Raw genomic sequence first — 21385 nt, 5'->3', positions numbered from 1 at the left:
GTGTCTTCTGCTGATGGCCTCGCTCTTCCTCCTGCTTCAAAAGATGCTGTAGCCCATTTCAGGCCACAGAAACAGTCACAGCTTGGACACTGAGGGCAGGTACACCGTAGTTTATTTAATAATAGGTGTGAGAGCTTTAAGATGAGTGGAGTTGTTTGGTCACGTCATTTTTCTGGTATCTTAGTGCTGTGTCCTTCTCAGCCACCGAGCGTGGTCAAGGAAGTGAGCATTAGCTTGTAGCCTCACAGGATTCTTGTCTTGAAACATATACAGCTTGACCCTTCGAAAGGAATACATGCCAACTGCACTGACCCCTGTCAGAATAGCACAGTGTCACGGCGTCCACTGCACCCCCGCCATAAAGTGAGAGCAAGTTATGTCACACCAGTCAGGAACGGGAAAAATGTCTCATTTTAATACTTCCTCCAACAGTAGTGACACTCGTCAGCTGGTCCTTCATTATGAAACCTTCTTAATGAAACATGATTGGAAAAGTAACATTATGTGCTCAGTAACCAAATACAATCATGTAGTAAGCGTCTATATATATATCACCTTTATGGCAGACTATATTTAAAGCTTCTCTCCCACATTGATTCAGCACCTGTTTGTAGAAAACTCGATGCAAATCATTCCCACAAGAGGAATTTTCCAGATATCTTTGTTAAAGTATAAATAAAAGTCTGTGTTTTATCTTCTGATGGCCTAAACTCTTAAAACCGGAAGGCTAAACAATAAAGATACTGCACTGTTTTCTAAGCGTTTTTAATGCTGATTATTTAGATTATAAACTGGATATCATGCAAGCTGAATTTCCTTTTGCAGCAGGCCTGGGGCAGTGTACTTGTTACACTGTTTGTCCGAGTGTTGGTAGTTAGTCATTGAATCTCAAGTCACAGGGATCACGTGTGCGTAGCGTGGTCAGGGGGAGGCTATAATTATACCTGGCTAGCTGGTTCCATCTGCACCGTGTCAAACAGCAACCCCCGCCCATCCAGGACCCGGATCCAATTTCATTGAGTCAGTCGTCTATCCATCTCAGACTGGACCATAGGTTTCCCAGCTTCAGCTAAATATTCCACAAAAAGGGACTCCATTTAGTCGAACCTGCAGAAATATTACAAAGTTCAGCTGCTGTGTTGTTGTGCAGCAACTTCATGCATTAGCCTAAAAATCCTTCCAAGCTCACGTCTATGTAGGAACCAGAAGGCAAAGTGAGATTAGAGATGTGACATTTGTCCCTTCACCACAGCATTAACAAGGGAGTCATGCAGGTGCTGTTGCTAAGCAAATAGGTACAACCCTCTCTGGATTATCTGGACCAAAACACATGAACACAATGTGCTCTAAGAGGAAAATGTCTATTTAGGCACATTAAATCAGTGCATCAGTGAATGAGTAAAGGGCCGGCGAGGCTTCGAGTACAGTATATGACCGCGGATCACTGCACATGTGATGTGACTGCAAATGACACACTGTGCTGTGCAATGTAACATGCATCTACACCTGGCTCAGTTTCACGACCTCAGGGGATTATGTGTATACATATATATATAGTATAGAAGAGGTTCCAAGGTTTGTTTTCATACATAAATATTCTATTGTCTACAGTGATTGTGGTTATTTTCATCAGGGGAGGTATGAGGTTGGGATATTCCGGTTTTTAGTCCTCTGTGTGAATAAAACTTCAAAACATTGACTCGCATAAAGCAACTCCACAGCACTCTGTGTTAGGAATGAAATGCCCTGCTTGTACACATGCCCCAGTTCATAGGTTTTCTGTAAAATATTTTAAAGCCTGCTGACACCATTTAAGAGGTGTAATTCTGCATAGCTTTGATTTCATTCAGATATAATCACCACAGTTAGTTGCAGCTTACACAGATCATTTTGGTATCAGGTTAGATTTTGCAGAATCTCATCATTGCATTGACCAATCATCAGTGGTCCTGACAGGTCTGACCTATTATGGGACGGAGCGCTGGGCAGTCTAATGGTTTCTGTTTTTACTCATTAACATGTTAACTTTATACAAAAAAACAGCAACAATAAGACAAAGAAACAAAAAAAGAAACGTCAGTCAGAAGGAACCTGTAATCCTTCACATTGTGTTAACTCATACTTAGAGGTTTTACCTACTTAGTCAGATTTGGCTTGTTATGATTTGGACACTGTTTAGCTGGACGATTAGATTTTCAAGTTACGAGTTATAGCTGCTCTGTTCACTCTGGTCTGGTTCTTCCACTTCCATATAATCAGCAGAACCCGTTCCATGCCACGGCAAGCCACGAGAGACTCGAGGTTTTTCAGTTCCTCTTTCCAAAAAGGCAGAAACAAGGGAAAATCCCAGAGAAGGTAAAAGTGTGCCCACTTCTGTTACATTTTCGTTAGATTAATTGTCTTTGATTGAACCATCCCTTCGCTGTATTAATCTCCAGCTTCCACATGTTCCAATTTGAGTAATTACTGTTTATTCTGTAAAATAATGATACAGAGTTTAATATATGATGTGATGATACATCAACTCTTCTTTTTCTTCCCTTTTCAGTCCAAAGACATCCTATATTTCTCCTCAGCTGTAAATAACTCCAGACATGAAGGATCCCTGCAGAGAGCCCTGTCAACATGTCTCCTACAAACACCTTTTTCTATACGGATTGAAAGATATTCCACAAGGAGGGGAAGCTTTGTTTTATCTCCCAGATTTTGGGAGCCCAAGTCCACCGGGAGAGTTTCTTACTTCTGTGATATCAGTGTCTTACAAATAGATTTTAGAATACATTGTGTGACCTCAGAGTTACTAGCGACCAAGCTAATCTAACGAGCTGACGAGTTAACGGATCATTACCGAGCCTGTTTGCTGAGAGAATCACATTTTCCCTCTTCATCAATTTTTTCATTAAATTAAATTTTGTACAGAGGAGAATAAAACACCAGGACGGAGTCAACTGTGCAATGAAAGATGTGTCACCAAGCTTCTAGAATTCAATATTTTGGCTTTAAATCTGACTGGAATGACGTCATCAGAGGTATTTTCTCCGAGCTGAGTTGAAGAAAAGCTGTTTTCTCTTGCTGATGACACTTAAACTGACGCTGATGTGTAAAATCAGTGGCATGGACCTTTAATCAGGGTTAAAGGGATGATATTAGAGGAGATTCTTCCTCACCTTCAGGGAGCACAGCTAATGTTTGTATCATCCCAAAACTGTTTGTTCAACTGCTTCAGTGGATTAACTCATGAATTATCAGGCAGCCAGAGTTCACCTCTAACACAGTGATCAGTAAACCCACAATGCACTGGGGCACGAGGGTAGATGACAGTCATGACCATGTGGAGAAGTTAACCCCTGCATGTCTGTCGCTACATTAAGATCTCCAGCAGTTCATTCATAATGGTGTTAATATGTGTTATTTACTTCTGAACTATACTTTGATGACTGTGAGCTTTGATGAAGACTTTGAGCTCTTCGTCATTGAACACCTGTCCTCACAGGATCACACGTATAACAACTGGCAGCTGCCGTCACACCACTGAATGTGTGTTACATAATCCTAGTGTGTCGTTGCTTTTCAAACAGTCAGTGAACTCCCACTTTTACTACACAGTTTTGGCTTTTCATTCAGATCTGTTACGTTCTGTGTTCTGTGTTCTCAGAGCAGTTTTGGGACGGTGTTGCAGAACATAGTGTTTCAGTCTGCCGACCAGCAGCTGCTGCCCTCTGTTGCTTCTCTGGCTCTCTGCCAGCCGTAAAGGCTGCAGGCTCTCGGTCCTTCTTATGTAATCAGCAGCTGAAGTACAAATTCACCTCCATCACACAAGACAGCTGAAGTTTCGGCCCTATATGTTGCTATGCTGTATGTGCTGCTTTAAACCGATGTCCTGCATCCATCTGCCTTCTTGGCATCATTCAGAACGAACAGGCGTCTGCACCCACTTCTTTTCATTCTCTTTGCATCACTAAAATATTCATATTATGAGTGTCCTTTACGTGCAGTATTTACAGTATGCATCTTTTTTTTCTTCATTCAACAGTGATAGTAGAGAGACGATGATGTCATGGTGAAGGCATCAGCAGACATTTATGCTGTGTATACCTGTGTACTAACTCTCTATACTCTGAGTGCATCAGTGTCAGTACAGAAACATCAGAACACTACAAGTTCCAGGATGAATCACTCAGAACGCTTCAAAGAAGAAGAAGTGTGAAACTCTGGACACTTTCCTTGCGTTCCGATTCACAAACTATTTCTTTTTAATTTTAGTACGTACTGCAGTTAGCATTAAAAATGATGTTATATTGGATGTAGTATGCATACAACTGGAACATAGTACTTAAACATCAAAATACACCTTGAACTTTGACCCTCTTGGATCCGTTGCGATCAATAGCGCAACGTTTGTAGTCAAAAGAAAAAAGGATGCGATCTGGAACGAGTACATTACTTTGAATGCCTCTTCTTGTTCTCCTTCTTCCATTTGTGGGGCGAGCTTTCGCGCCCCCAGCTGTCTCGGAGGCTCAGGCGATGTGATGTATCTTCCACTGTAGAGGATTGTGGGTCAGAAGAGCCAGAGTCAAATGTAACAGGACATCCTGATACTTTTGGCCTAATAGGTTTAACATACAATGTACTGGGACATATTTCATATTTTTCCGGCATACTAAATTGAAGAATCAGTGTGTTTGTTGAGTGTTAAACAGAGGACACAAAAACACACTGAATTCTGGGTAAAATAATTAAAGCTGCAGATATTTTGGAGGGTGATGTGTTCACATGATGAGGTCATTTCCTGTCAGTGCAGAATAGCAGCGAGTGATTGGAAACAACAGGACTGTTAAAACTCCTGCACTAAAAGAGTCCCAACATGGAAGAGCAGTATTTATTGGTGTACTGAGGAAATCACAGTATCAGACTTGTTCCCACTACGTCTATAATCACCTGAAGATATTTCTTACTAGTTTTACTTCAACAACAATCTCTTCCACAGTGAGAACAGGCACAAAGTACAATGACCCAATGACAATGAGCATGGAGTTGAGTTCAGGAGACTGTGGAGGAGACGACACGACAGTCAGCACTCATCGGTCCTCCAGTAGTTCTTCAAAGGTGCTTGTGCTCATAATCCTGCTGCTGTATGAATCTTTCTCCACAAAGTTTAAACCAGAGAGTGGAGTATGTCTGTTAAAGATGGAGTGCTTCTTACCCGCAGACTTCCCACCTCCATGTTTCACCTTTTGTGACCGACACAAATCTCTTGGCTCTATCAGTAAATCTGACTGCTCTCCATCATCCACTGTGAAATGCTTGTTGTTCAAAGATGCTTCTCATCCTCTGAGACTGCAACTCTTCCGCCTTCTTTTTGCTGGACTTGTGCTGGTTAAAGTCTTGTGTTCTTTACTTATCTCTCAGTGAACAAAACTTGACATCACAGTGGTGCAGTGGTTAGCATTGTTGACTCACAGCGAAAAGGTTCTGGGTTCAAATCCAGGCCTTACTGTGGTGAGTCTGCATGTTCTCCGTGTGCCTGCGTGGGTTCTCTCGGTTCTCCAGCTTCCTCCCACCGTCCAGAAACATGAACCTCAGGTTAACTGGTGGTTCTACAAATGTCCCTGAGGTGTGAATGAGAGCGTGAATGGTCTTTGTTTCCGTCTGTCTCTCTGTGTTGACCCTGTGATGGACTGGCGATCTGTCCAGGTGAACCCCGCCTTCGCCCAAAGTGAGCTGGGATAGGCTCCGCCCCCACCGGGACCCTGTTCAGGATTAAAGCGGGTATAGATAATGGATCGATGAACAAAACTTGATTAGATCGATAAATCAAGTATAAATCTGATGGTGTGATCATCAGTTGTTTCTCAACATCACATTTCTGAAAGCTGCTGAATACTGCAGAACTCATTGAAAATGTCTTAAATGTTTGCCTACACCTAATTTTTAAATCCTTAAAAAAAAACAAATGCAAATTCACCACATGGCTACCAAGAAAGAAAAATAGACTCGAAGGAAGAAACATATGTAACAATTTGTCTTAAAAATATCAATATTGTTCAAAAAGGAATGATACTATTAAAGTGTGTAAAATGTGTTTGCAACTAAAAACAAAACTAAAAAAAAAAGATCTCAGCATTGAGCTGGTAATATTTTCTTATATCAAATGTTTCTTTTCATATTTCTCTGTCTCTCATCTGTCTCTAGATTATTATATCTGTCTTTTGTTGCAGCTTTGAAAATCCCAGCCGCAGCAGACTCGTATTTTCCGCACAGACAGATGCAGCTCAGTATCAGTCATAGTTAGCTGTTATTACAGTCAGGAGATGCTTGTGATCACCTGACTGTAAACAGAAAGTGTGTGACTGACAGTCAGTGAGCTGCATGCAGGCTCACCACACTCACCAGAACCTGCACAGATGTCTCCACCTGGTGGACACTGACTGTAAGTTTACAGTGCAATCAGCAGTAAACGTCTGTCTACATACTGTCTACACACTGTATCAAACATACAATAACACTTCACACACATGAATATCCTCCATGCTGAACTTGTTTTTAATTAAAACGCTGAATCTTCAGCAGCTTTGACTGAGTTCATCTCATTTACATGATTAAACATGAAAAGCAGTCTGGGTGGTTAAATGTCTGTTTCTTTTTTTTTCATGTTGAATTTGAGATGTAAAACTTTCTTTCTGATCTACATCAGTGCACCACGAGCTTAAATTAATTTCTGCCTTGTCAGCGTTCTGACACTTAAGCAGTGCAAAGGTCAGTGCCTCTATAATACAGTGCTATAAGAGTGGAGGGATCCTATAGGAGCAAAGGGTGAAGAAACAATGCCAGCTGCTGCCACTGTGACGACATAAAACTGCAGAAAGTGACTTATTGAACAGACTGTTCTGGGGAGTCTGGAGGCTTTTTCAGTGATTAATCATAATTAATGAATGTAATTAAAATTCACATGGTAATCAAGTACAAACAAATACACAAACAGAATAATGCAAGAGGTGAAACTGTGTTTTCAAACTACTTGTTTTGAAAAAGAGTTTTAAAATAATATTTAGTTATTCTGTTTTACAATGTAATCTTTAATTATATTCCACTGATCATCTCTCTTTAAAACACTTTCTGTCTCCATGATCACTTTCATCTAAAATGACAGACTGCTGTCTGTAAAACTTCATACTTAAAACTACAATCAATTGATAAACAGAGGACAGATTTGTTTTTTTCCTTCAGATAAAAATAATTTAAAAAAAATAATAATAGATGAGCCAATGAAACAACATAAGAACAAAAACATTTGAATAATTCTATGAAATTTATGAATTATTTCATGAAATGATTGTTTGGACTGGGAAACTTTTGTTTATGAAATCAACTCAGTGGAGGTTCAGGTGTAAAACTTCATCTTTCTTTTAAACTCCATTTTAATGATTTAACTTATTATTTATTTATGTATTTTAGTTATATTATTAGTCAACTTTAAATAATAATAATACTACTAGTAATAATGATAATAGGCTATGAAGTTCTGGTTATAATTCATCCTCCTCCTCGTGTCTGACTGCCTGCATCAGAAACAGGTTTAAACCGCTGTGACTTTAAGAATCCAGGGAGCGACGTGTATTTCGTCGCTATCGTTGCAACACCGGGGTGTGGCGTCGACTAACGGCAATGAAATAACTATGAAGACTTCCTGGTCCAGTCAGAGTGAGATCCAGCCTCTGCCTACACACCATGTCTGCTGCGGAGTGGAAGGAGAGATGCGAGGCCGAGTGGAGTCTGCAGGGCGCGCCGATGCCCGACAGCCTGGACTGGAAGTCCGTGTACGAAGCGCGGCCGCTGGGAAGAAATTTCCTGAAGAACCCTGCGCCTCACGGTACAGACAACACACACACACACACATACACACACACACACACACACACATACACATACACACACACGCAGACAGTTTGGTAGTTTTCCAGTTTGACTTGAGAGGAGTGACCGGAGAGGTCAAAATTCAGGGACACTGATCCACAGCTGATGCACTTCAAAGTCACTGCAGTTGTTTTATTTAGTTTCAGTCATCACAAAGTTTGTTCCAGGAAATAACCTGTGTTGTGATTTGGCGCTATATAAATAATTAAAAAAAATGAAATTGATAGTATTGTAAATTAGTTTGTGAGAGTTTTCAGATGTTGCTATGACTCATCCTGCATGTTGTTTCTGGTTAGAACTTCATCCACATTCATATGAATCAGCAGCTTTGTGCCATCTGACTAATGGAGAAGTGAAGGAAACACCCTGCTGTTGGTAAATCCTGATCCTCAGGAAGCTCACGTCTCCTCACGGCCCTCGGTTTGATTTAAAGTTTAGTTTTGTGTAAGGCAGCCTTATTGAAGTGGCCCACACACACACACACACACACACACACACACACACACACACATACATACATACATACACACACACATACATACATACATACAGACACACAGCAGGCAATCATAAAGGTACCATGTATCTGTATCTAAAGGGAGGTTTGCATCTAAGAATCTGTTTTAAAAAACATAAACGCATCTACAGGCAAAACAATCGTCCACTCCACAGACTCTCTGTCCTGTCCTCCTCTTCTAACTCTCATAGTTACTGGATACCGACATGATTAAATTGGAGTGACTAAGGAATTTTTACATTTTTCTATCAAATCTTTTACTAAAGCTCTGTAATATAATTTAGTTTTTTTGGGGTACCTGATGGGTTTCATAGACGTTGTGGCTGTAATACTTAAATTAAAAATGCATTGCTGTTAAAGCAATGTTTGCAATGTAACACAGGTTATTTATGTAAAATAAAATGGCCTCTCTATTTGCTTTTAAGTCAAAATGCTTCTGTATAATTTGTGACTCAAAAGTCAGATGTGATACTGACTAATACTTAAAGTATGTGTATTTTTATTTTACAAAGAGACACACCCTGTGACTGTCAGTGAGATTTATTCTGTGGCTTTGATATGTATTTACACTGTCTGGGATCCTCAACAATAGTTTCTCCGATTCCCTCCACAGGGTTGAGTGCTGAAACTCCTCCACCTGAACCGGACCTGCCCGAGGAGCCCGACCATGGCCCTCCCCGGTTTCAGCCCGATGGTGAGACACCGCAGTGATCCGCATGTGTGGCAGCCAATAAGATCGAAGAAATTAAAGGAAGTTTTAAAAAGCTTATAACGAATCTCCTGGTTCAAAGGTGACTTCACTGGCTGGACTACGGACATAGAGGTGCTGCCGTATGATAGCAGCGGCATCCCAGCCGGAGCTATGGTGTGTGCGTTGCCCCAGTACAGGTAGATGGACCAGACGTTACCCCACAGGTGGTAACATGATCACAGGGATCACCAGGCTGTGTGGGCGTCCCGAGTCTAACCAGTCTGTCGTCCTCAGCTGGTTCTCCATGGAGCAGATCGTGGAGCTGAAGGCGGAGGGACTGTGGGACGAGCTGCTGGATGAATTTCAGCCAGAAATCGTCATCAAAGACTGGTGAGGTCAACTCTCACTGTTACCTGTAATTCAAATCCATTCATGTTAATAAACCAGCATCCATAGCATTTATTTTATTATCTTATTCCAGATGATTGACTGAGACAGTGACTGCATTTATTCATGAAAGGGAAAACAAAACTACCTGACTTCCTGCTGATGGAAACTCATACAGCAGACTGGCAGTGATTTTCTCAAGTTTTGATTCTAGTTTACATGATGAGGTTAAGATGCCAAAATAAAATATTTAGATATAATACAAGGAAAATTAATTTATTAAAATGATATGTGTATAAATAATATTAGTACTGACAGGCACACATAAAAGAAACCAGTCTCTAAACTTTAAACCTTTTTTTCTTCACTGGTGTAGTTACAGCTCTCTGCCTGCGTAGGGCAGTATAACACACTACAAATATACTGATGCTGTGACATGGATGAGTTTGATTTGTCACACAAATCGAGTATTAATTCAAGTAATAATTCACTTATTAAACTAATTAAATGTAAACTGTACAATTAAAATGTAAGACAAAATGGAAACTATGAACATAAGACATTTAAAACATAGGTTGAGCTTTAAAATGCTGTGTTTTGCAGCCTTATTTGTCTGTAGTTAGGATTAAAAAAAAAGGTTTTTTAGGTGGGTATGAGAACCAAATTATAGATTATCTTATTTTTGTTAAGATGTTTTAACATGTTCAGATGTTTTCAGAAAATTTCTAACGTTACTCTTAACAATCAACTGGAATGAATTAGTTATCATTAAAAAAAATGACACACAGGACACATGTTGGAAGTTATTAGGACATAATGCATTTTGTCATGTTGCAGGTATGAGGAGAGTCAGCTGCATAAGTCCATCTACCAGCTGCATGTGAAGTTACTGGCTGCAGACAAAAGCACGGTGATCTCAGAGCACACGGTCAGCCCCACCGAGGACCTGAGCGAGTACTCACACATCTGGAAGGAGGTGAGTGGCCGACTCCTCCGACGGCTTCCAGTCATGTAGACTGTATGTAGACCGTCTGTGATCTAAACCTCTCACTGTGTGCGTCTGTCCCGGCCTGCAGGTGTCACATGTGTTCTCCAGCTACGGACCCGGCGTGAGATACGTCCACTTCGTGCACCGTCTGAAGAACAGCTTCCTGAACGGCTTCTACCCCACGCTGTTCACCGGCAGCTCCGTGACTGTGAGAGCGGTGAAGAGCAGCCAGTGAGCCGAACAGCTGGATCAACACACATCTGCTTTTACACTGCATATTGAAAATAACAAAGAGTCCATTACTTCTCTTGCTGGGGTAGATTTTTGTATTGCTATACAGAAAATATATGTTCAAATGGGGGGAGGCAGCGTGTTGTTGAGAGTACACACACTGCTGTGGAGACATAATAAAACATAAAAATAAGTTCTCTTACATGACAGATGTCATTTTTTCTTGAAAGCAGTTGACATGTGTGTGACGGTAAAATAGTGCGAACATACATGCATCAAACAGCTTATTCAGTACACAGACCAACCAGGCCCTCGCTGCTATTTCAGATTCACAGGATACAAATCAACAGAAATCACGACCCTCTGAAGGAACTACACAAACATTTTTTTTTTTAAATATAATAACTTTATGGGGAGCTAGTTCTGGTGAAATTCTCCTTTTTGTATAGTATATTACATATCCATCTATAACTGGATTGTGTGTTCAGTTTAGCAGTTTCTTCCATGGATTGTTTCTCTCTAATTCAAAATCTAAATCTAAATGTACAGTTTTGAGAACGACATTTTTAAAGAAACTCTGCCTTTATGGTACCCTTGCAAAGGTGCTCTGAGTTGTAATTAATGTTTTTTTTTTTAAGGCTTAAAAGATCATTAATTAATGCTTTATGGATCGGTTCAGCCATGAGAATACCTTTAGGATTTCCAAGAGGCAAAAACTTAGACTTGTGAGACCATCTGTCACTTATGTTTGGAAAACGTCTGCATCCCTGCCTGATTTGTTAACTTTACAAGCTACACCCATGAGAAGGATGAACTACATTTACAACTATATAAATGGAGATAAACACAACCTTGTGGATTTTTCTCAACCTGGTGACTCAATGCTTGAAGTAATGGCTTAAAATAAATAATTATCATGAATAAAGCAAGTAGAGTTCAAATTTGTAAACTACTACATTTCCAAAGACTTAGGCATAATAAATACACGTGTTGGACATGATCAGCACCTCACAAACTGAACGTAATAACTTTCATGAAGGAGGAATTTACTGCAGGAATTATGTAACTTGAGTATAAAAAAAATTCCCCTTGTAGAATTAATAAAGTATCTATCTATCTATCTATCTATCTATTATCTATCTATCTATCTATCTATCTATCTATCTATCTATCTATCTATTATCTATCTATCTATCTATCTATCTATCTATCTATCTATCTATTATCTATCTATCTATCTATCTATCTATCTATCTATCTATCTATCTATCTATCTATCTATCTATCTATCTATCTATCTATCTATTATCTATCTATCTATCTATCTATTATCTATCTATCTATCTATCTATCTATCTATCTATCTATCTAAATGGTTCAAATTTAATTTGCATAATTATAATGGAACAAAAACAAACACCAAAGTTGCAGTGTGAACCTGTGTGCTGTTAACAGCCTTTATTTATGGTGTTTCTGATAGAAGAGGATGACAGGTGTATTTGCATGTTTACAAAGAGCTCTGCTTTAATGTCCAGCGCCTTTTCAGGAGGATCTTAACGGCAAGTGGAAATAATAGTTGCTCATTTCAGCCCCGAGTATTGTCTGCAGGCATTGTTGTCAGGTTTCTCCGAGCTTCAACCTCCATCTCTAATAAGAAAACGCAGTCTGTGGGTAGCCTGCGAGGCCAAACTCAGGACACATGTCCCTGTAATCCTGACGGCTCAGTTAAACTGTTGTTTTATTCAGTTTTATATTCTGAGATGTCTCTAAATGGAAAGTATCAGTAAAAGTTAATATTAGAGTCCACCATAGAAAGTGCATCAAAAGGAATCAACCTACTCATATTAAAGAGAGGTGGAAAACCTGTATTTATTTATATTTAATTAATATATTAATACTATTTATTAATTCTTTTTTTATGAAGGGGAATAAGTGTTCTCACTGCAGCTCGTCCAGTTTTATATACAGTGTATGGTCCAGTCACAATCTGTTTGGACCAGACAGTCTTGTCCACCCACCACTAAAAAAACAAAAACAGCTTTGCGCCTGCGCAGTTCCATCTACTCGTGCTGCCTTCACGCGCTCCCAAAACCTTCCTCTATATAAACTACAACGTTAACTAGTACTTGTTGCGGGAACAAACATGAGCTCTGAGGTCACATCTTCAGCATAACCACCCAGTTCGTGTTCAACACTTCACTATTCACCACCACCAAGTCCAAAACAGCAACCCCGCAGGCGACCGTGAAGGCAGCACGTCACCCGCCGCGTGGGCTCGCAGCATCACCGCCACCGTTAGTTAACGACAATGTGAGTGAACGGGAAAGTTCCGTCCGTGAGTTGAGCTGTGTGTCGGGACGGGGAAAGTTGTACCGGGCGAGTGTTTCCAGACTTCCAGAAGAATGTCAGCCTGCGGTGGAGCGGAGCCGTGAAGCGGAAGGTAAGAGACGGGGTGACGGGGTGACGGGGCGGCAGGCAGGTGCGGCGTTTGGGGGGTCTGTGGGCGGCTACGCCCTCCAGACCCCCCAAACATGAGATAGATGCACGATGACCTCTTTGGATTTTAAAGCAGCGGGTTGAAGTTTTTCTATCGAGAAGTGGAGGCAGTCACAGACACCACTTGGTCATCATTTGGCAAAGAAGTATGAGGTCAGTACATCAAGTGACTAAAGGACAATGTCAAAGATAAGTACTCTCTTGGAGAGAAAATACAGTATTTAACTCTAAATTGTCACCATATACTTTGTTTTTTCACCATAGGCTACCTTTAAAATTAAATTAAAAACAAAACTGATAAACATATCTATCCTGCAGTCACTGTATCAAACTTGTACGCTATAAGATATAAGATAACACAAGATGAGATATAAGTTGATATCAGTGCTGTGCTTGGTTGTTTTGAAAGTTTTCTTTGTCCAGATGTCTAAAGGAGAGGATGTCCATGTTTGTGTGTCCCTGCTGGAACTATTCGTTTTATTGTGAAAGATCACCCCGCTCTCTCCCTGACATTTTCTGATCACGGCTGAACTTTCGAGCTGACATTTAACTGGCAGAAAACCGTCCCTCATTTAGCAGATTGGCAGGGCCACATCCAGTATCCCCATCAGCCGTCTCCTGTGTCCACGGCGGTGCCGGCTGCCCACGGGCATGTTAAAGAGTTGCTGATGTGTGAGACAGGAGGCGTTGACTGCAGATACACCCCCAGTGCTGCTCCATTATATTTGATTACGCAGATGGTATCGCTCCACGATCATTCTTTGTTTTTCTACTTATGCATGTCTTTGTGGCATGCACTTCTCTCCTCCTCCCATACACAGTATTATTTACACTGAGTCATAATATCTGCAAGAATACAATTACACAATTAAACATAATAATCAGTCAGTCTGTGTTTTGGAAATTGTGATAGGAATTTCATACTTTTTATTTTTTAAATAAGTGGTGGAATAATGCATATTAATGTCATTATATAGTTGCAGCCTGATTTAAGTGCTATTTATTTTATTTTATTTTAAGATGGTTGTTGTCTCGTCTTGTTTTTGTGACGTAAGCTTCAGGAGCTAAATCCAAGAAGTCCACCACTAAATCTCACTGACACTTGTCCTGAAATGCAACCCCCCCCCCCCCCCAACCCGAATACACACACACACACACACACACACACACACACACACACACACACACACACACACACACACACACATTTGAGGACACTCAATGGCATAATACATTCCTAGCCCCTTACCCTAACCTTAACCATCACAACTAAGTGCCTAACCTAAACCTTAACCTAAACCTTGACCTTGACCTTGACCTTAACCTAAACCTAAACCTTAACCTAAACCTAAACCTTGACCTTAATCTAAACCTTAACCTAAACCTTAACCTAAACATTTACCTAAACCTTAAGCTTAACCTAAACCATAAGCTTAACCTAAAACTAAACATTAACATTAATCTAAACCTTAACCTAAACCTTTACCTTAACCTAAACCTTAACCTAAACCTCAACCTTAACCTTAGCCTAAACCTTAAGCTTAACCTCAACCTAAACCTTAACCTAAATGTTAACATTAATCTTAACCTTAACCTAAACATTAACCTTAACCTAAACCTTAACCTAAACCTTAACTTTAACCTTAACCTAAACCTTAGCCTTAATCTAAACCTTAACCTTAATTTTAAAATAAATCTTAATCTAAACCTTAACCTTAATCTAAACCTTAACCTAAATGTTAACCTTAACCTAAATCTTAATCTAAATCTTAACCTAAACCTTAACCTAAATCTTAACCTAAATCTTAACCTTAATCTAAACCTTAACCTTAACCTAATTCTAACCTGAATCCTAAAACCAAGTTTTTACCCTCAAACTGCACTTTAAAGTTGTGAGGACCAGAATAAATATAAATGTCCTCACAAAGTGTATTTCTCCTCATAAATATGTTTTTTCAGAATTGGTCAATGCAACTATAGCAATACATGCCCCCCCCCCTCCACACACACACACACACACACACACACACACACACACACACACACACACACACACACACACACACACACACACACACAGGCGCCACGGGACAAAGAGCCACACAACACCTCAGGTTTCTCTCACATTTCCCCGACGATCAATCAGTAAAACCCAAGAGAAGATGGAAGTCTCCCTGAAACCTTTTCATCCTCTCTGATTCAGGAGGTCCACTGGACCCCCGTACACTGGACCCCTGTCCACTGGACCCCGTCCACTGGACCCCCGTACACTGGTCCCCTGTCCACTGGACCCCGTCCACTGGACCCCCGTACACTGGTCCCCCGTCCACTGGACCCCCATCCACTGGACCCCATCCACTGGACCCCCGTCCACTGACCGAGTCCGATTGGTCCTCCTCATTTAGTCACTGATGAATGATGCTACAATACCAACGAGTCACATGAATTCAGATCAGAGCCACGATGTCAGTGTGTCAGTCAGAGATGTTTCTGCTTTCTTGAGCTTGTGTAACGATCCACCTCCAGGCTGCAGGTCACTGCAGGCTGAGAGCCGGGCCGTTTAGTATTTAGCAGTGTGCATGTGTGTGCATGTGTGTGCATGTGTGTGCATGTGTGTGCATGTGTGTGCATGTGTGTGCATGTGAGCGACTGAGAGGACGGTCGGCTCGGTTTTGTTTTCACGGACTCTCGTCCAGCTGCCGCTGCACATTTTGTTGACATGTTGTCGGTCTGAACCAGATTGTCGCCCTGAATTCAGACAGCAGGCACGTTTCAAACACTAGTTTTCCATCAGTGATCCGGTGACTTTCCATCGTTGTGTTGTTCTTCAGGTTGCTCCACTGTGTGATGGCGCCCAGTTAATGAACATCAGAAGCAGTATTTTCTTTCCAGCCAGGTAATAAGTAGCGGTTTTCTCCTTAACGTGTCACATCAGGGGAGAAAAATACATTTCAAAGATTAGAGATTTGTCGGTGGGGTCAAGACGAGTCGTCACATCCCTCTGCAGTATGTGTTTGTTTATTGGGGCTGTTGCTGCTGTTTCTGACGGTATCCTGAATATTGCATCACACGTGTCCCTGTCTGGGTTCATGCTGAAGTTGAGACTGCTGTTCCTTCTAAGGTGACAGGCCGCCAGTGGCTGGGCAGAGAGTCTCAGGTAATAGAAACCTCAGGAGCTGCTGTCTGCTGGCTGTCAGCCGCTCGTCTGCCGGCCCTCCGGCCGCCTCACCTCCGGCCCCACGCCGACTCTCTTTGTCCACCTGCCTCTTCCTTTCACAGCGAGCTGCACGTGGGGAAGTCTTGGGGAAAAGACGGTGTTTTTAGCAGAGGCAGGATGACAGAAACAAGAGACAGGAACAGCTTAAAGATGTCAAATGGATTGTTTACCTCACAGTCAGACTGATTAGAGATGGAGAGACATTAAACTTCCTGATCACCTCTGCTGCAACATCACAGGACACAACTAATGCTGCAATTACCTTTGGATGTATGAAGTGTGGACACCCGTGATGACAATATGCAGGTTTGAGACCATGAATCCCTGTGATGCTGTGCATGAATCAGGATGTTACAGGAAATGTGTCACATCAGTGAGCAGAGCTGCTGCACAGCAGGATGGACATCATTAATGGGAGGAAGTAGTTTGGGGTGGCCACATATAGTATGCTAAATGAGGCAAAACCAGCTCTTCCTGTCTGGTTATTAATCCATAAATACTTCAACAGTTAATTTCCTCATTTGGTTTTCTAAAAATAAAGATTTTTTTTTTTTTTAATGACCAATATGAAATATTAAACAGAAATGTTCTGATGGACTGCATCAAGAGTCTCACCATTAAAACATCAGAACACAGTGAACAACCCAGACCAGACACACAACACCAGCAGCAACACATGTATGTTGGACAAATTAAAAGATCTGTTTGATTTGATTTTTTTTATTTATTTCACTTTATTAATCCCCGAGGGGAAATGTCTTCACCACAGCAGGGGGGCTCTCAGGGGGGACCTGCTGCAACAGGCTGCCACTAGCACGGCGCCAGGTAACCTGACCTGAGGTGCATGTTTTTGGATGATGGGAGGAAGCCGGAGAACCCGGAGAGAACCCACGCAAGCACAGGGAGAACATGCAAACTCCGCACAGAAAGGCCCAGGACCGGATTCAAACCCAGAACCTTTTTGCTGTGAGGTGACAACGCTAACCACTGCACCACCGTGCCGCCCTTACAGAGCTGAACCAATCAATCACAGAGGCAGCGGTTACATCGTTCAAATGGAGAGTGACGAGATACTCTTAAATGTTCCCTGGGAAAGTTCACAAGGATCAGGATGGATGAAGTAATATCAGCTGGAGCACAGAAGGTTTTATCCACCACATGTTAAACTGTAGAGTGTTTCATACTCTTCATTAACTTTACCTCTTAAATTGAGAAGAGACATTTTAAAAGTCTCGTACACGGTACATCTGCTTGTCCTGTCGACTGAGTTTCACCTGCAGCATGTCACTCCAGTCATTTCAAAACAACTTCTCTTTAGTGTATAAAACGTCTGTTGACTGCAGTCGTGCAGAAAATCACAGCGTGAAACTGATCAAACCCAAATCACGGTGTCCAACAGCCGAATCCCGGCTGGATCAGGTGGTCCGTCAGACTGCCACGTCCATCAGCTGATCTGCAGGAAATCCGTCCCGGTTCTACAACTAGAACTAAAACTAAAACTGTTATGGTGGTGCAGGTTCATAAACAGGAAGTGCTTTCAGTGTTTGACGTCACACAACATTGAGCGGGATGAAATAGAAATATATTTATTTAGAAATGATGGTAGCGAACATCAAACCTGTGACTCGGGGCTGTAGGTGAACAGATCGGACGGACAGAGCTGTTGAAAGTAGATCAGCGTACGAGGACCTGGCCGGCGTGGCTCGGTGCCCGCCGGGCTGGAAACTAAACCTCACGCTCAGCCGAGCCTGAACTGCTGCTGCCCAGATTGATGGTAATTCTGACCCGGTGGACGCGGAGGGAACAGAGGCGTGGCGCCGCCCGGGTTATCTTTCCCCCGCCACGCACACACCGACTTCTCAAAGACCAATTCATTCCTCTGTGGTACTGATTGGTTAATTTAGACGCTCAGTGATGACACACACCGCAGAGATACGCAGAATCACTCAAGAACAAGTTCAACTCCGGCTCCTGTGAGTTTATTAAGGCTGGTCAATATGGAGCAAATCAAATATCACTGCATTTCTTTACAAAATACTTCCCTATGGATTTAGAGACGATGCTGCAGGGATGACTGTTGTTACTGTCACAGAATATTTAATGATATTTTTGATAAATAATCTTCAGTAATCTGGATATGAAATAAAACAGTCAGAAAATTACATCACTTTACTGTATTGTAGCCTTTAAAATCAGGAAGGGAAAACACTTATGATATCAAAACATCTGCTCTCATATTATGATACAATATAATATGGATATGTATCTTCATCCTCCACGTTGCTCTACTGTCCATCAGAAGCAGCCTGCAGATGTTAGGAAGGTGTGAAGGAAACAGGAAGGAAGCACCTCAGCCATCTTTGTTTAGACAGATGAGCTTCCTCGTTTCTTTAGTGACTCTGATCATTTTGGTGTTTTTAACACAATCATAAGAAGGTGTTGGCGGCTGCGTGTGATCCAGTGGTTTCTCTGATGTGCACACCATCCTGAAAGGCTTCTTCAGATTCCTGCAGTCCACTTTTAAACTTGTTTAAACATTTGCAGAGGCTGTTGTGGAAAGTTTCCTGCAATGGAAACAACTAGATGATTCTTTAACAAACCTGCTCAGGGTCTCATTGCTTTTCTCTTCAGATCTAAGACATGTAAAGCTCCAAATTTGTGTTAGTTTTGAAAATTGTAAAGACATCTTAAAATCAATGACATGATTCAATAAGAGGCAGATATTTAGATTTAGTTCAACATTTGGACTTCAGCTCTGTTGCAATATTCACACAAAGTGATGTTTGTTTACCATGAAACCTCCACAAGATCCCTTTAATGCCACATTAGCGGTTTGGCTCGGTCTTTATCTGTGTGTCTGTCTGTGTGTCTGTCTGTGTGTCTGTCTGTGTGTCCGTCTGTGTCCGTCTGTGTGTCCGTCTGTGTGGCCCGATGGATTATCTTACACTCTGATTCATCTGGTTCATTGACAGGCCCACAGCAGCAGGCCAAAGCCCGGTGTTACTTATTAAAGGGACGGATCTCTTTCCTCTCCTCACTTCAACTGCAAACAGAGAGCCAATCAAACACTGAGACTGTCCTAACAGCCCTCGTTTGGTGTAACTTGAACACGCGGTATTGTGCGGTAATGGACGTGTTTTAGTTCTACTGCGCAAATCCAAGACTGAATCATATGAGAAGATGCACAAACTCGTTTCAAAATTCAGCTTGATTTTTCTATCATTTTCTACACCAGCCTTTACTCTAGTCTCCTGAACGCTTAAAAACAAATAGAAATAATCAGAATCAGATTTATTGGCCAGATATGTTAACATGTTTAACTACGGTTGTAGCTTCTCTCTCAGTGTGCAAAAACAAAAACAGACAAACATAAATAGACATATAAAACATAAATAAACATTGATTCAGTAATGTTGAAGATGTTAAGTGTTGAGCAGAGTGACAGCCTGCGGGCCGAAACTGTTCTTGTTTCTGGTTGTTCTGGTGCTCAGTGCTCTGTAGCGCCTCCCAGAGGGAGGAGCTGGAACAGAGGCTGTCCAGTAGGGGATGATCAGCAGAGATGCTGCCGGCCCGTTTCCTGACTCTGGATGTGTAGAAGTCCTGAATGGAGGGCAGGTCGGCACCAATGATGTTCTCTGCAGTCCTGACTATCCGTTGTAGTCAGTTCCCGTCCTGTTTGGTAACCGAACCAAACCAGACGGTGATGGAGGTACAGAGAACAGACTGGATGAAGGCGCTGTAGAACCGGATCAGCAGCTCTTGAGGCAGGTTTAGCTTCCTTATTCTCTGCTTGGCCTTCTTGATTATGGAGTTGATGTTGGACTCTTCAGGTTCTGGAAGATTGTGGATCGCAGAAACCTGAAGGTTTCTACAGCAGACACGGTGTTGTTGCAGATGGTGATGATTATATATTGTATAATAATATAATGATGCAGCATCTTAGATATCCAGCAGTAAAGTATTGAGACACCGTCACACTTCACTTTTTGCACACTAAAAGTCTTTATTCAGACTTTATTCAAATGTATTAAAGTCCAAAACTAAAATTGCTCATTTACAAAAGTATTCAGTCTCATTGCTGTTGCTTTCCAGATTGCATCCTCTTTGCTTCAGTTATCCTTGAGACCTGTGGCGAGTTGAGTTGAAGTCAGAACCTGAACTCTTGGGGCAGAATTTAAAGCGCTATATGTGATGGCCACCAGGTGGCGCTCATCTGCTGGATGGTACCATCCCTGATGAAGCACAGCGGCGGCAGCATCATGGTCTGAGTGCAGTCGACGGACGGCTTCAGTGGGTAGAGCCACAAGAACAGATCCAAAATCACACGGACAGATTTGGTGGATGTTCGACATATTAAATCCTACCAACATGAGCAAGAATTTTTTTGAATGAAACCTTCTGATTCAGTTAATCATATGAAAATGAAGCTGACTCTTGTGTATTGATTTGGATGTGAATCAGTCAGTTGGAGCTCGTCATGACACAGCAGCCGATCTCGGACATAAAATATAAAAGACTCAGGTTTACTACAAATTAATTTTGATTTAATTACACATAAAGAGGAAACAATTCAAAAGCCTTTTAACATACTCATTTGATTTAGTGATCTACCAGCAGTGCAAGCAGCTTAGCTCATTTAACTAATGATTGGAAAGTAAATTATTCACACTCAAAGCTCCCGATGTCATTTATTTATTAACACCACAACATCAGTGACGTTACTATTTATTATTGTTGCTAAAAAATGAATTGTAAGTGTGCTTCTGCTCACTGCTCAACATGGTTCCAGCTCCTCATTTCACTGTATTGGATGAGTGTGCTTTGGTCACTGAATGTCAATGTTTGGCACCTAGACGCAGGTTTTTGTTTGAACCTTTGTCTTCTATCAGCGCTTCCTACAAAGGGTAGTTATGCTCATTATACCAGGTGAAGAGTTATTTTTAA

General features: G+C 41.5%; 2 protein-coding genes across 5 annotated transcripts in view; both read left to right on the top strand.

Annotated features, from left to right (window-relative positions):
- Nucleotides 1-7634: 7634 nt before the first annotated feature.
- nccrp1 (P1, F-box associated domain containing) lies at nt 7635-11578 on the top strand. The gene is made up of 6 exons (XM_069165136.1): nt 7635-7870; nt 9045-9125; nt 9223-9319; nt 9417-9512; nt 10347-10485; nt 10586-11578. Exons 1-6 carry the CDS (start codon nt 7729-7731, stop codon nt 10730-10732), a joined length of 702 nt encoding a protein of 233 aa, XP_069021237.1. The 5' UTR covers nt 7635-7728; the 3' UTR covers nt 10733-11578.
- Nucleotides 11579-12924: 1346 nt separating this feature from the next.
- slc8a2a (solute carrier family 8 member 2a) overlaps nt 12925-21385 on the top strand; it is a 28686-nt gene continuing 20225 nt past the window's right edge. For all 4 annotated transcript variants that reach the window (XM_069165126.1, XM_069165124.1, XM_069165125.1 and 1 more), the window contains exon 1: nt 12925-13168. The gene's annotated coding sequence lies outside the window, so the exon portion shown is untranslated. The remainder of the gene's footprint in view (nt 13169-21385) is intronic.

This window comes from Embiotoca jacksoni, unplaced genomic scaffold, assembly GCF_022577435.1.
Source record: "Embiotoca jacksoni isolate LCO1_2020_lvr unplaced genomic scaffold, fEmbJac1.0.p SCAF_33, whole genome shotgun sequence".
NCBI lineage: Eukaryota > Metazoa > Chordata > Actinopteri > Embiotocidae > Embiotoca > Embiotoca jacksoni.
Note: the sequence above shows the minus strand (reverse complement) of the source record. Positions and strands in the feature narration are given on the sequence as shown.

Coding starts and splice junctions, on each gene's coding strand:
- nccrp1 (XM_069165136.1), top strand. CDS start 7,729: ATGTCTGCTGCGGAGTGGAAGGAGAGATGCGAGGCCGAGTGGAGTCTG. Junction 7,871..9,044: donor GAAGAACCCTGCGCCTCACG/GTACAGACAACA, acceptor TTCCCTCCACAG/GGTTGAGTGCTGAAACTCCT. Junction 10,486..10,585: donor ACTCACACATCTGGAAGGAG/GTGAGTGGCCGA, acceptor CCCGGCCTGCAG/GTGTCACATGTGTTCTCCAG.